The sequence below is a fragment of the Echinops telfairi genome, unplaced genomic scaffold (genome assembly GCF_000313985.2).
Source record: "Echinops telfairi isolate 266 unplaced genomic scaffold, ASM31398v2 ScPeMD7_4;HRSCAF=17, whole genome shotgun sequence".
Taxonomy (NCBI): Eukaryota; Metazoa; Chordata; class Mammalia; order Afrosoricida; family Tenrecidae; genus Echinops; species Echinops telfairi.
Genome location: NW_022103900.1, coordinates 38923568 through 38937220, shown reverse-complemented (window position 1 = coordinate 38937220; position 13653 = coordinate 38923568). Strand labels below are relative to the sequence as shown.

General features: G+C 41.0%; 1 protein-coding gene across 1 annotated transcript in view; it reads left to right on the top strand.

Annotated features, from left to right (window-relative positions):
- The first annotated feature begins 864 nt into the window (after positions 1-864).
- PTPN2 (protein tyrosine phosphatase non-receptor type 2) overlaps positions 865-13653 on the top strand; it is a 115597-nt gene continuing 102808 nt past the window's right edge. Inside the window, exon 1 of the mRNA XM_004703843.2 lies at positions 865-997. Within this exon, the coding sequence (XP_004703900.1) occupies positions 929-997 (69 nt within the window). The 5' untranslated portion in view covers positions 865-928. The remainder of the gene's footprint in view (positions 998-13653) is intronic.

Genomic DNA, 13653 nt, shown 5'->3' with positions numbered 1-13653 from the left:
TCTGCTACCTTAATAATAAACCTAGAAATATATGCACATAGATCTATATCCCCATCCTTGTATATAAATATATTTGCATATGTACATGCCTTTAGTTAGACCTCTAAAAATGCCCATTGCCTCCTAGCTCTTTCCTCTATTTCCTTTGACTTTCCTCTTGTCCCACTATCATGCTTTAGACTCGTATTTTCTCTACACAATACTCACTTTTCAGTTGTGGTATGTTTTAACAAACTCTCCCGAACTTCAGGAGAGGTTGCCCCCCCCCTTTTGTTAGACTGCTCTCTTTGGGACAAAGAGCCACAGGCGCTGAAAATTAGGCATCGGAACTACAGGTTTAATAGTTTGCCACGAAGTTGGTCGCATCCCAATTATCTACGAGATCTTTAAAATAAAGTTCAGATGTCGCATTAGAAAAACAAGCAAACCAAAACATAGGTAAGGAGAAAAAGAGGAACTGGACAGAGGAATGAGTGTGCAGATAGATTTCTTGTGCAAAGTTGAGGGACTCAATCGTGGTACCCTAGCAGCACATTCGCCGCAACCCCATCCATGCGCATGTGCTAGAGGACCCGGTACTCGCGGGCTAGCTTCTTCGCACTGCCGTCATCGGCTGGGACGAGAAAGCCAGGGAAACGCGGGTGTTCGCGAACGCTGTCCACACCTGCGCGCCCACAAGACCCGTGCTCCAGAGCGCCCCCTGTCCGCCCCGCCCCTCCGCGGCTGTCTCTGGCGTCACGTAGGCGCGCTGACGTACAGCGCGCCAGGTACTTTCCCCACAGTCCGCGGCGAGGCGTTGGGGCGGGGAGGACGGCTGCGGCTCCCACTGCGCATGCGCCCGTCTAGCGTCTAGCGTTCCCGGGATCGGTACGGGGTATGAGAGGCTCGGCGGCTCGCGACTTTGCTCCAGCTCGTCGCTCCCGCCGCCATGTCCGTCACCCTGGAGCGGGAGTTTGAGGAAATGGATACTCAGAATTGCTGGCAGCAGCTGTACCTGGTGAGTTGCGCGGCCTAGCTCGGCGGCTGCCCCCTGCTCCCTGCCCCCGTCGGTACCGCGGACTCGCTGTCGCCCGCCCCCCTCGCCCCTGCCCTCCGCGAGCGGAAGTGGCGGAGCCGCTCGCAGGCCGACCGGCCGCGCCGCGGGACGAGCCCGGGGTGGCCACCCGGCGTTCCTTTTCCCTTTTGGAGGTGGCGAAAAAGACTTTTTCATGCACACTCTTGGTTGGCGCAGGCACAGTGAGCTTCGGAAGTTAGCGTCCCGGTAGCGCTCTGCGGTCCCCGCGGGTGGGCCACCGGCGTTTCGGGGCCGGGGGGCTGGCGACCGATGCCCCTTCTCCGGGGGCTGGGGCTCCATCGCGAGGTACCCGGCCCCCAGCTCCGTGTCCTAGTGAGTGATTCGCCGTCCTCTCGTCTTGGCAACGCCTTAGCCTCCGAGGCAGTGAACTTCGGGTCAGCGCTCCGAACATTTTTAGAGCTTGGGGTCTCGCTGTGTGGATCGCCCTCCACAAAGAGCCGTACCGCAGCCGAAATGGGGTTCAGTGGTAATTTTTTTCCTTAATTTCCTGTTTCAACTTGTGCTCTACATATGTAAAATGCACACATCTTGTGTATACAATTCAGCGAGTTTCACAAATTTGTAAACCCTCTTCAGTATCACACGGATCAAGATAACATTTCCTTTACCTTAGAAAGGTAACCACTATGCCCCTTCCCAGCCCCCTTCATAAGCCATCGATTTTGACATGTTTAATCACCACATAATCATCTTGCCTGGGCCTGTTTGGAACTCATATGAATGGAATCACATGATGAATTTTTGTAACTAGCTTTAAATCAACCAAAGTATCTCCTAATTCAAACAAAACTATTATTTTGGTATTTGATTGCGTATGCCCTACTGTTAATCTCCAAGATTGACTTAGTGGTGAGTTAAATGCTGTTTGATTTATCCTGTGCTTAGTAAAATGGAAAGAAGGCTTTCTTTTCTGATTTACTATTTTATTAATCATTTTACTGGGAGGTGCTTACAAATGTTACAACACATCAACATTTCCAAATACAAAGGTTTTCCTGTAAATCTGAATGATCATGTTTTTTCCCCCCCTTCATTTCATAAGATGACAGTAAAAGTTCCATTTGTCATTACATTCAGAATGTATCGTTTTCTGTTGGAATGTATTATCTCACTGCCATCAAGTCAAATCTGACTCATCGACCTTGTAGGACAGGGTAGAACTGTCTCTGTGGGTTTCAGATACTGTCTCTTTATGGGGGCAGAAAGCTTCATCTTTCTCCTGAGGAGCTGCTGGTGGGTTCATGGAACATACTAGGCAGTAACCTTATTCACATCACAGTATAATATGGCTTAATTAAAAAAGTGTGTTTACAATTTTAAAAGAATGCTGGTAATCACTCTTAAAGTTGTGGAGACTTTGTGTGTGTGTGTGTGTGTGTGTGTAGATTCTTAAATGCAAATTCTGGTAGGAATTATGTGAGAAAGCCTGCCCACTTTGTATTCTCCAGTTATGTTTGCTTTAACTATTCAAGATGCAATCGAGATAATAAAAATACAATTTGAAAAGAATGATCAGTGTTACAATTTAATTCAGCCTCACATTTTGTTAAAGCAGCTTGATGTGGTTTTTGTGTCATAAAAATCTTTAGTTCAATAAAATCTCAAGATAATGTATATTCACATTTCACATTCAGTTTCAAGGAACTAATGAAACTTTTCCATGGGCATGTGGCTAGTAATCTTTTTAGTGGCTTGGTCGACATTCTCATTTTTCCTCATGAAAGAGAAAGAGTATTACTTTGATTAGTAGAAATCATGCCATGTGCACAAGTGTGGTAGTAAAAATAGGTCACAAACAATGTTATGGAAAATAAGTTTGTGAAGAATTTGACCAAGTACTTTCCAGTGATCCCAGAACATCTATGTGGCTGTTGCACAATTATGAAGGGGTGGGGGTCGCGGACGGACCACCGGACAGTTTGTCAGTTGTTTCCATGACCATTTAGCAATGAGGTCCCTTTTAGTCAAGAGCTTCCCAGGAGTTGATTTTTTTTTTTAATTTAACAGTTTTATTGTCACTTCTTCCACATATCATACAACTCAGTAGTTAGTCATATCAGGAAAACTATAGTCGTTATCACAATCAATTTTAGAACATTTTCTTCCTTTTGTACTTATTGTTTAGCGTATTATTTTTTTAATTGTGGAAAAATATACACAACAAAACATTTTCCAATTCAACAACTTCTATATGTAAAATTCAGTGCCATTTATTATGCTTTGTGTTGTGCAAATATTATTGCTATCTTTTTTCAAATTATTCCACACCATTAACAAAAGCACAATGCTCTTTAACTGAAAAACTCTTACCCTTCCCCCATGGTCAACTTTGGTTTCATTACCTTTTTTAGTAGTTTTCTTGATATAAAATTCACATATCATACACTTCCATTGGTAAGGACTTCCAATGAAGGGCTCGTTGCAATTTCATGTTTTAATTATTTCACTCATAATGTAGCCATGTTAGGCACTTGGGAAACTGAATCATGCAGTATAGCACTGGTAAACATAGAACTTTATGCTGGTTCTTTAATGCTTCCACCCCCCCCCACTCTCATGACCCCAATTCTACCTTACAAATCTGGCTAGACCAGAGCATGTACACAGATACAGATAAGCGCTCAAAACACAGGGAATCCAGGACAGATAAATCCCTCAGGATCAATAATGAGAAGAGTGGTTATCAGGAAGGGAAGGGGAAGGTGGGGGGAGAATGGGGAACTGATCACAATGATCGACATAAAACCCATTCCTCAGGGGATGAACAACAGAAAAGTGGGTGAAGGGACATAGCAGTCGGTGTAAGACATGAAAAAAATAATTTATAAATGATCAAAGGTTTCTTTTTTTTTTTAATCGTTTTATTAGGGGCTCATATGACTTATCACAATCCATACATACATCGTGTAAAGCACATTTGTACATTCATTGCCCTCGTCATTTTCCAAACATTTGCTTTCTACTTAAGCCCCTCATTTTCCCCCCTGCTCCCCCCTCCCTCATGAGCCCTTGATAATTTATAAATTATTATTTTGTCATATCTTGCCCTGTCCGACGTCTCCCTTCACCCACTTTTCTGTTGTTTGTTCCCCAGGGAGATCAAGGGTTTCATGGAGAAGGGAGGATGAGGGAGGGGGAGGGAAATGAGCTGATACCAAGTGCTCAAGTAGAAAGAAAATGTTTTGAAAATGATGGCAGCATATGTACAGATGTGCTTTACACAATGGATGTATGTATGGATTGTGATAAGAACTGTAAGAGCCCCCAATAAAATGATTTATAAATAAATAAACAGACTGTTTTCAAGTGTATGGCCTACATAGGAAACAATATAAATGGTAAGTGCAAAAGTAGATACTATAGTCCCAGAACACTTTGTATTAATTCATTGTTGGAAGTCCTCCTATATGTCACAAAAAGGAGTCCAGCAAGGAGTGCTGGAGAAGCTTCCTGGAGGAGGTAGAACTTAACCTTGAATGACTAGTTGGATAGGTGACAAGAATAAGGCTGCGGAAGAGGGTATTCCAGAGAAGAAACAAATGTGGACAAAGTCATAAACTACTAGGAAATTATTCTCCATTTCACATGGTTAGAGTCTGGTTAGAGCTAAGGTTTAGAAGAAATGAGGCTGATGAAGAGTCAGAATTGACAGCAACTAATTTTGGAGATGAGACTAGAAAATGAAAGTAATTTAAACTAGGGATTTTAATCATGGAAGGGCCATGATCATCTTTGAGTAAGAACATTTTGCCTACCAATTTGGTTGGATGTGGCTAGCTATAGGCAGGGCGGAGTAACTGAAGAGAAGACAGTGGCAGACTGGATCAAGGGAAGCTGTGGATTTCAGATGTCAAGGAGTACATGTCTTTGGTTCTGAAACTATTCAGGCACTCCGAAACTTTGAGGCACCTATGGAAAATTGAATAAAGTTTCCCTGGTTGGCATAGTGGTGCATGTTGGGTCAGTTAGAAACCACCAGGGAGTACAGAAGTAAGATTACTACTTAGAGTTAAGGTGGGAAGAAGTTCAAGAAAGCAACCAAGCCAGTGTGGACTGAGTAGGAAATCCACTGACTGTCATCAAGTTGATTCCTACTTATAACAAGCCTACATATGGTTTGTGAGACCGTAAACCAGCCGTTCTCAACTCGAACGACCCTTTCACAGAGGTCGCCCGATTCATAACAGTAGCAAAATTACAGATATGAATTAGCAACGAAAATAATTGTATGGTTGGGAGGAGTCACCACAACATGAGGAACTGTATTAAAGGGTCACGGCATTAGTAAGGTTGAGAACCGTGTAAATCTTCATGAGATAGGGAGGTTCATCTTTCCTTTGGGAGCACCTGGTAGGTTAGAGCCATTGACAATTCTGTTAGCAGTTTAATCCACGATGCTACTAGGTTTCTTTGAGTAGGGAAAGATAGTAAAGGATAGCATGGCCTTGTGAGTTTCCCGTTACTTATAATGTAGGATTTAAATCCTTGCTGTTGCTCACAAGACAGTATCTCCCGTAATCACTTTCCTCCCTATTTTTTGTTATGCTTCTGTTGCATTTGTCATGTTTGCTTTAAACTTGGGGCCTTTATAAAGTGTAGTTAGTTTTGTCTTGACACAACTTGTTCCTTTCCTCTGTGCTAACCTATGTCCTATTCATCCCTGAGGAGGCCTGGGTGATGCAAATGGTTAAAGTGCTTGGATGCTAACCAAAAAGGTGGAGATTGGAGTACCTCAGAGTTGTATTAGTAAACCCTATAGAGGGGAGTCCTACTTTGAAACATGGGCTTGCCATGAGTTGGAATTGAATTGGCACTGCTTACTCATCCCTGAAGTTTCACTACCTTAGGGGTGCCTTCTCAAACTACATGTGTGGATCTGATTCCTTGTTTAATGCTTCCCTTTTCATAGCACTGAATTGGATATAATGTAGCAGCAGATTATTTAGGGAACACAATTTGCATTAAGCAAAGCACTCTTTTTTCTTTAAAAAAAAATCATTTTATTGGCTCATACAGCTCTTTTTAAAAAATCATTTTATTGGGAGCTCATACAACTCTTACAATTCATACATGCATCCATTGTATCAAGCACATTTGTACATTTGTTGCCCTCATCATTCTCAAAATGCACTCTTTTTTTAAAGATCATTTTTTTGGGGGCTCTTAGAGCTCTTATAACAATCCATACACATCTATTGTATCAAGCATTTGTACATATGTTGCCATCATTATTTTCTAAACATTTACATTCTGAGCCCTTAGTATCAGTTCCTCTTTTTACCCTCCCTCCCCCCTCCCACTCTTGTGACTCTTTGGTAAATTATAAATTATTAATTTCATATCATACCCCAACTGCTGTCTCCATTCCACTTAGTTTCTTGCCCCTTCCTCTCCCCACCTTTCCCCTACCATCCTGGTATCACTACTCCCATTTCTGTACCTGAGGGGTTTATCTGACTTGTTTTCTGTTAGTCCTGAGCTCTTAACTACACCTATGTACATGCTCTGGCTTATCACTCAGTGAAAGGCAGGATTGGGGTCATGATAGTGGGGTGTGAGGAAACCTTAAAGAACCAAAGGAATATTTTGCATTCCATTGGTGCTATACTTCACCCTGTTTGATTCCTTCCTTCCTGGCGACCCTTTTTATGAGGGGATGTCTCATTGTCTATAGATGGGTTTTGGGTCTCTGCTCTGACCCTCCTATTACTCAAAAATATGTTTTTGTTTGTTTATTTGCTTTGGGTCTTCTGATGCCTGTTACCTGATCCCATAGACACCTCATGATTGCACATGCTGGTGTGTGCTTTTTCCATGTGGAGCTTGTTGCTTCTCTGCTTAGATGGTCGCTTGTTTAACTTCAAGCCTTTAAGATCCCAGATGCTATATTTTTTGAAAGGTGGGCACCATCAGCTTTCTTCACCACATTTGCTTGTGCACCCATTTTATCTTCAGTGATTGTGCAGGGAGAGGGAGCATCACAGAATGCCAGGTTGTTAGAACAAAGTGTTCTTGCGTTGAAGGAGGGCTTGAGAAGAGGCCCAAAGTCCATCCACTTCCTCAGTGTATTGCCATTTGTTGCCTATGCCAATACCTCTATTTTTAAGAATTAATATATTTCCATAAGTGCACACCTATGTTTATACCTCTATCCATAGCTTTGCTTCCTAGATCTTTGTTGTTACCTTTTACCTTTTTCCTTTCCCATCTTCACACACACCCTTCTTCTGCCTCTTAGTAATTACTTTCAGCTAGATTGCTGTTGCTTCAACACCCCCAGGATCTCTACTCACTACATTGTTGATTTTAATTCCCTAATTGTTCCCCTGTCTACGGTATTGTTTGCTCATTGCTCCCTTCCTCTACCTCCTCCTCCCAGTAAGTCCCTTGGAACCTTCGGTCCGTTGCTTTCTCCTCGGGCTTGCTTTCCATGCCTATCTTATATAAATAGGTAGGCAAACCAACAACAGCGTAGACAATACAAAAAGAAAACATAAAAAAGGAATAAAAAGAAAAAAAAAGAAATATAAAAAAATGTATAAAGAAAAGTAATAGCTAGCAAAAAAACTCAGAAAAGCATAGATAATTCCAAGTCTGTCTGCTGACCTTTATGACTATCTCCCCACTGGTCCTGGGGGGGTACCTGGAACTGCAGCTCCTAGCCTGAAGTCTATTTTGAGGGCTCCTCAGGGGCTTTGTGGCTTTGCTTTGTTCCATTGCTGATCTGTTATGTTTCCTTCTTGGTTTGCCCCGCTGAGGGGGATTCAGACTGGACTCACTCCCCGATGTGTGTCCTTCTGTCACAGTATGCTCCAGCAAGGGGTCATCATGTCTCGAACTGTTGTTGGCCCCACAGTCCTCTCTGTTTTAACAGCTCCATGCAGGAACGTCGTCCTTAGGGCTTGGTGTGCTGATACAGGTTCTAGAACCTTATTCTCTTTTTCGTTCTTGGTTTGCTTCTGTCGGCTTTAGTGTTGTCTTCTGTAGCACGTACTTGTAGGGAGGGGAACAGTAAGGTTCTGGGGCCGTACCTGTAGCCACTGTGTTCAAGCACTAAGCAAAGTACCTTTGATGCTTACATTGTTTGAGTAAGAAAAAATTTTTACGTGAGTTTCTGCTTTGTTATTACAACAAGGTGTACTATATGTGCTAATGTCTGAAGTCCTGGTGGCAGGGTGGGTTAATTTTTGATCTTCAAGATCAGTCATTCAAACCCACTAGGTGCTTTGTGGGAGAAAAGAAAGGCTGTCTGTTCCTGTAAAGATTTGCTAGGGAGCAGTTCTAGTCTGTCCTTATAGAGTTCCCTATGAGTTAGAATCCATTTTATAGTAATGGGTTCTTTGGTGCTATTAAAGGAAAGACTTTACTAGAGCAAAAACTAGATATGACTAAAAAACTGGATGTGCTTAGTGATGTAAGAACTTTTACTTTACAAATCTTACTGAAATTATTGCAGGAGAAAAATAATTAGCCAATTTGAAACTCTGGCAGCTTATTCTTCTATTCCTTTTTTTAAAAAAAAAATTTTTAATCATTTTATTTGGGGCTCATAAAACTCATCTCAATCCACACATACATCCATTGTGTCAAGCACTCCTGTACATTTGTTTCCCTCATCATTCTCAAAACATTTGCTTTCTACTTGAGCCTCTCTTCTATTTCTTTTGAACACTTGCTTTTATAATACAGCTTTTGGTTGACAAGACTCAGACCAACAGGGTAATTAGAATTGTATTATTGGGTTGGAGCAGAAGACACTTTGTCATATTAATGTGAGTTTATTTTCATTGCTTGTAAGAGCTTCAGTGACAGTAGTGTCAGTCCCCTATATCATCCAAGCACACTTATTAAGGTAAGCACTTAATGAACATCTATTAGTGACATTGCTGGAATAGTTACATTTAGTCTGATTGACAAACTAGTCACAGGAATGTGGTTTGAGCACATCGAGCTTTTTAGAAATTTTCATGATTGCTTTTTGCCTTTTCTTTAAACACTGCTGAATGCTGTCTAGATTAGGCTGGGCATGAAAAGGCTTGCTAGTAGTCTTAACAAGTGATGTAAGAACTTTTACTTTACAAATCTTACTGAAATTATTGCAGGAGAAAAGGAATAATTAGCCAGTTTGGCTACTTGTTAGTAGTCTTAACAAGTGACCTCTGTTATTATATTACTTAGAGAGGGCTAGCCAGATAAGCTGGATAAATCAAAGCAGTGTTCCAAAATACCGACATTGTACATTTTCCTACCTGTTATTTAACGTTACTGCCCAGTGCTTTTGTTTGATTGCTTTATATGAAGCTCCTTGAATTTCCTTGAAATTTGTTTGCTTCTTCATACCTTGGTATCTGTGTTGGATTTACCTTGTTCGTACCTATCAAGACTAGCCTCTATGCCAGGGGTCCTCAAACTCAGATCTGTGGGCCACATGCGGCCCACCAAGGACATTTATCTGACCCACCGGGTGTTTTTGCCTCGTTTGTTTTTTTTTTTTACTTCAAAATAAGATATGTGTAGTGTGCATAAGAATTTGTTCATAGTTTTTTTTTTTTTAAAACTATAGTCCGGGGCTCCAGCAGATCTGAGGGACAGTGAACTGGCCCCCTGTTTAAAAAGTTTGAGAACCCCTGCTCTAGGCCCTTCAATGTATGGCATCATTCTTTTTTTTTTTCCCTCCCTAGCTAGGCCACACCTGAGGCTAATGAAGATGCCTCCAACCCTAGAAGCACCTGCTGAGGATCCAATATTGACTAAACTTCAGAAGGCATGATGTAATCAATCTATTCTGGTGGTTTTGTAGGGAGACCAATAAGCCCTGAGCCATAGGCTCAGTTTACTTTCCTGGTTGGTGACCATGCGTTGAAGAGGGTAGTGTGATCCTCTTTGGGACACAAGCATCAGACTCACTCTGTGTTTTTTTGTTTGTATTCTTTTTGATTATAATAAATCTGTAGATTTAAGTGTGGTATTAAAATATGTGAGTTATTCCAACAAATTAATGATTTTACAGGGGCTGGTTGCTTAGTGGATTATGTGTTGGGCTGCTAACTGCTAATCACAAGGTCAGCAGTTCTAACCCACCAGGTGCTCTGCCTGAAAATGAGGCTTTTTGCTCCTGTAAAGATTTACAACCTTGGAAACCCAGAGGGGGTAGTTTTACTCTGCTGTACAGAGTTGCTGTGAGTCAGGATTGACTCCATGGCAGTTACTTGGGGGAGTTTTGCTAACGGCCTATTTGGCATTTTGAAAGGAGATGCCCTTATAACTTTGAGCTCTGACCTAACCTAGGCCACATGACGAGGATCTGACAGAGAGTGCTACATGGGTGACTGACCTCAAGCATGGAGAAATGGGAAGATTGAGCACTGGATTCCTTTTGGGGATTAAATTCATGTTGACCCTTAACCATGCAGCTAATGCCAAAGTAGGATTTACTCACTTTGTCCTTCATTTAGTGTACCCTGTAAACGAAATTACTTATGATGTCCTTAGCCTCCTCTGTTCTTCAGTTAAGAGTATGAATCACATTAAAATTTTTTTAATGTAGGTTGTAGAGTGAGACAATCTTTATACTCTGTATTATACTAAGTTTAAAGGTGATTTCAGGGGATAGTTTCAATTCAGTTCAAAGCTTGAAGTCTTGGAGACTCTTCTAACCTCATTAAGTCCAGTAAGGCTGGATTCTGTAAGAATTTGAAGCTCTGTTCCACACTTTCCCCCCTTTATATCAGCATTCCTCTGCTCTGTTCCTGATCCCAATGTTCAGTAGTTGTAGTTCATCTACTTCTAGTCTCAACTTGAAGGCAGTGGTTCCTGTAGACAGTTCCTTCTCTGATTCATGAGTTTCCTCCTTTTGTTTCAGATGAGTAAAGACTGATAGTTGTATCTTAGGTGACCTCTTGTAAGCATTTGAGATCCTAGAACTACTCATCATCTGAGAGGGCACCCTTCCAAAAAATGATGCTTATTTGTTTTTTTGATGTGAGGGGCATAGTGAATTTGGAGTTCATTCTACCAGGTCAGACTGTTAATCAAGCTTTCTGTTTAGGGATTCTGAAAAGATAGCTTAACAGTGTGCGACAAAAAAGACCTGATTTGTCACAGACAGGGACTGGTTTTGTCACTATGACAGTGCACCTGGTCATGCAGCTATCTCAGTGTGCCAGTTTTTGGCACAAAACAGCATGCCTCTCTTGCCCCATGCATCTTACTCACCCGACTTCGCTCCATGGGACTTCCTTTTTTCCTTGAATGAAGTGGGACATGAAAGGTCAAGTGATTTGACAACGTAGAAGAAGTGAAGAAAAAAATGAGGAAGGTGCTGTCAAGTCATCCAAATGTATTTGTAAAATGTTTACAAGAATGAAATAGTAGACTTGACAAATTACATTTTTAAGTGTAATGGAGAATACTTTGAAGGTGATAAGTTGTTTTGTAAATAAGTTTAAATACATAGTTTGGTGGGGGTGGGGAGTGGATTCTGTTTTTTTTGGGGGGTGGTACCCCCTCATACTAAGAAGTAGCATATAGACGTCAAGAACTGTATTATGCCAATGATTGGATTGCCAAAAGTGGATGTTTTTAAAGAACAGACATTTATTTTCTCACAGTTTAGGAGGCTTTAAGTTTAAATTCAGGATACTGGCTGTAGGGGAATACTGAAGAGGAAGGAAATCTCTAGTGGAAACTTTCCTTAACCCAGTTTCCACATGGTATGTATTAGAGGGCTTCAAAAGTGGAATTACAAAGTAGTGGTATCTTTCCTTCTGTTTATGTTTGCTTTGTCTTTGATGTGCTCTCACAAGTGGTTAAGCATAAGGCATACCTGTTATGGATGGAATTGTGCTCCCCTAAAATCTGTGGGGTGAATCCTAACCCTAGTAGTGATTAAAATCCCATTTGGAGTGGATGTTCTTGGCTACGTTAATGAGAAAGTATTAATGTAGAGTGTACTTTCAGTCCATCTCTTTTGAGATACAGTAATAGATGAAAGAAGAAAGCACAAATGGGGAAAGATGATGTCATACCATCTGAGGTCTTCAAGGAACCAAAAAATAGAAACTGAAAAAACAAACCTCAGAACCTTCTCCTGAAGCATCAGTGAAAAAAAAAGCTTTTTCTTTAGAACCAGTGACCTGAATTCAGATTTCAATGAGAAAATATATTTCAGTTCAATGAAACCTACCCATTTGTGGTATTTGTTATAGCAACCTGAGATAGCTAAGACAACACTGCACAGGTGGGACTTTGTTAACATACCAAAGGAAAACATATTCCCAGGTGGGGTGATACCTATAGGTGTGGGAGTTAGGGTTTATAACATTTGGTGGGGATAATTAATTTCATAGCACCTTTAACATGTAGATATCTTGTTTTATTCCAATTCTTTCATTTACAGGTGAGGAAATACCATTCCAGCAAAAAGTTGTGACTTAGTGTAAGGTTACGATATCCATTGGTAATGTGGTTGGGACATAAATCCTGATTTCTCACTTCAGAGTTGAACTAATTGGCCAGCATGACTACGTTACTTTCTTTTTATAATCTACTTGAAGTTAATGCTGGTAAGGGAGTCATTTTAGATTTTGATAAAGAAGTGGCTATAGAATGTATAAATAGAAGGGTCATTTTGAAATTTGTGGCCTTTAAAATATGTATATAAGATTAATGGTTTAGATTTAGAAGGGATTTTTAGATCTCCTAAAATTGTATGCTAAATTGTGTGTACTCGGGTTATTTTTTTTTAGGTATTCCATAAGGTTTATCAAATGCTTAAATGGATCATCTTTGACTCTACAGATGAGGTTCACTGGTTTAAAGGAAAGCAGTCTTGAGACGTGTGCTACAATAGAGATTATATACTTCAAAATTTCATTGTATTTTTTTCTTTGACATAGGAGATCACGTATCTCTAATTATAGAAATCTAAGTGTAATTGTCCCCTATCCTTTCTGGTTACTAAGCGGTAAATCTTAACAGCTGCCTTTGAGTGACCTAGTGGGTTCAAACTGCTAACTTGTGGTTAACAGACCAATGTATAATTACCTCACACCATCTATCCATAGAATTCCTTTTTCCTAGTTTTTAAAAAAAATAATTTTATTGGGGTCTTGTACAACTCTTATCACAATCTATACATTCATCCATTGTGTCAAGCACATTTGTACATTTGTGGCCATCATCATTCTCAAAACATTTACCTTCTACTTGAGCCCCTGGTATAAGCTCCTCATTTTCCCCCCTCCCTCACCACTCGCTCCCTTCTCACTCATGAACCTTGATAATTTATAAATTATTATTATTTTATCATATCACACTGTCTCATGTCTCCCCTCACCCACTTTTCTGTTTTCCATCCCCCAGGGAGGAGATTATGTGTAGATCCTTGTAATACGGTTTTCCCTTTCTACTGCACCCTCTCTCTACCCTCCTGGTATGGCCACTCTCACCACTGGTCCTGAAGGGATCATCTGTCCTGGATTCCCTGTGTTTCCAGTTCCTATTTGTACCAGTTTACATCCTCTGGTCTAGCCAGATTTGTAAGGTAGAATTGGGATCATGATAGTGGGTGGGGGAGG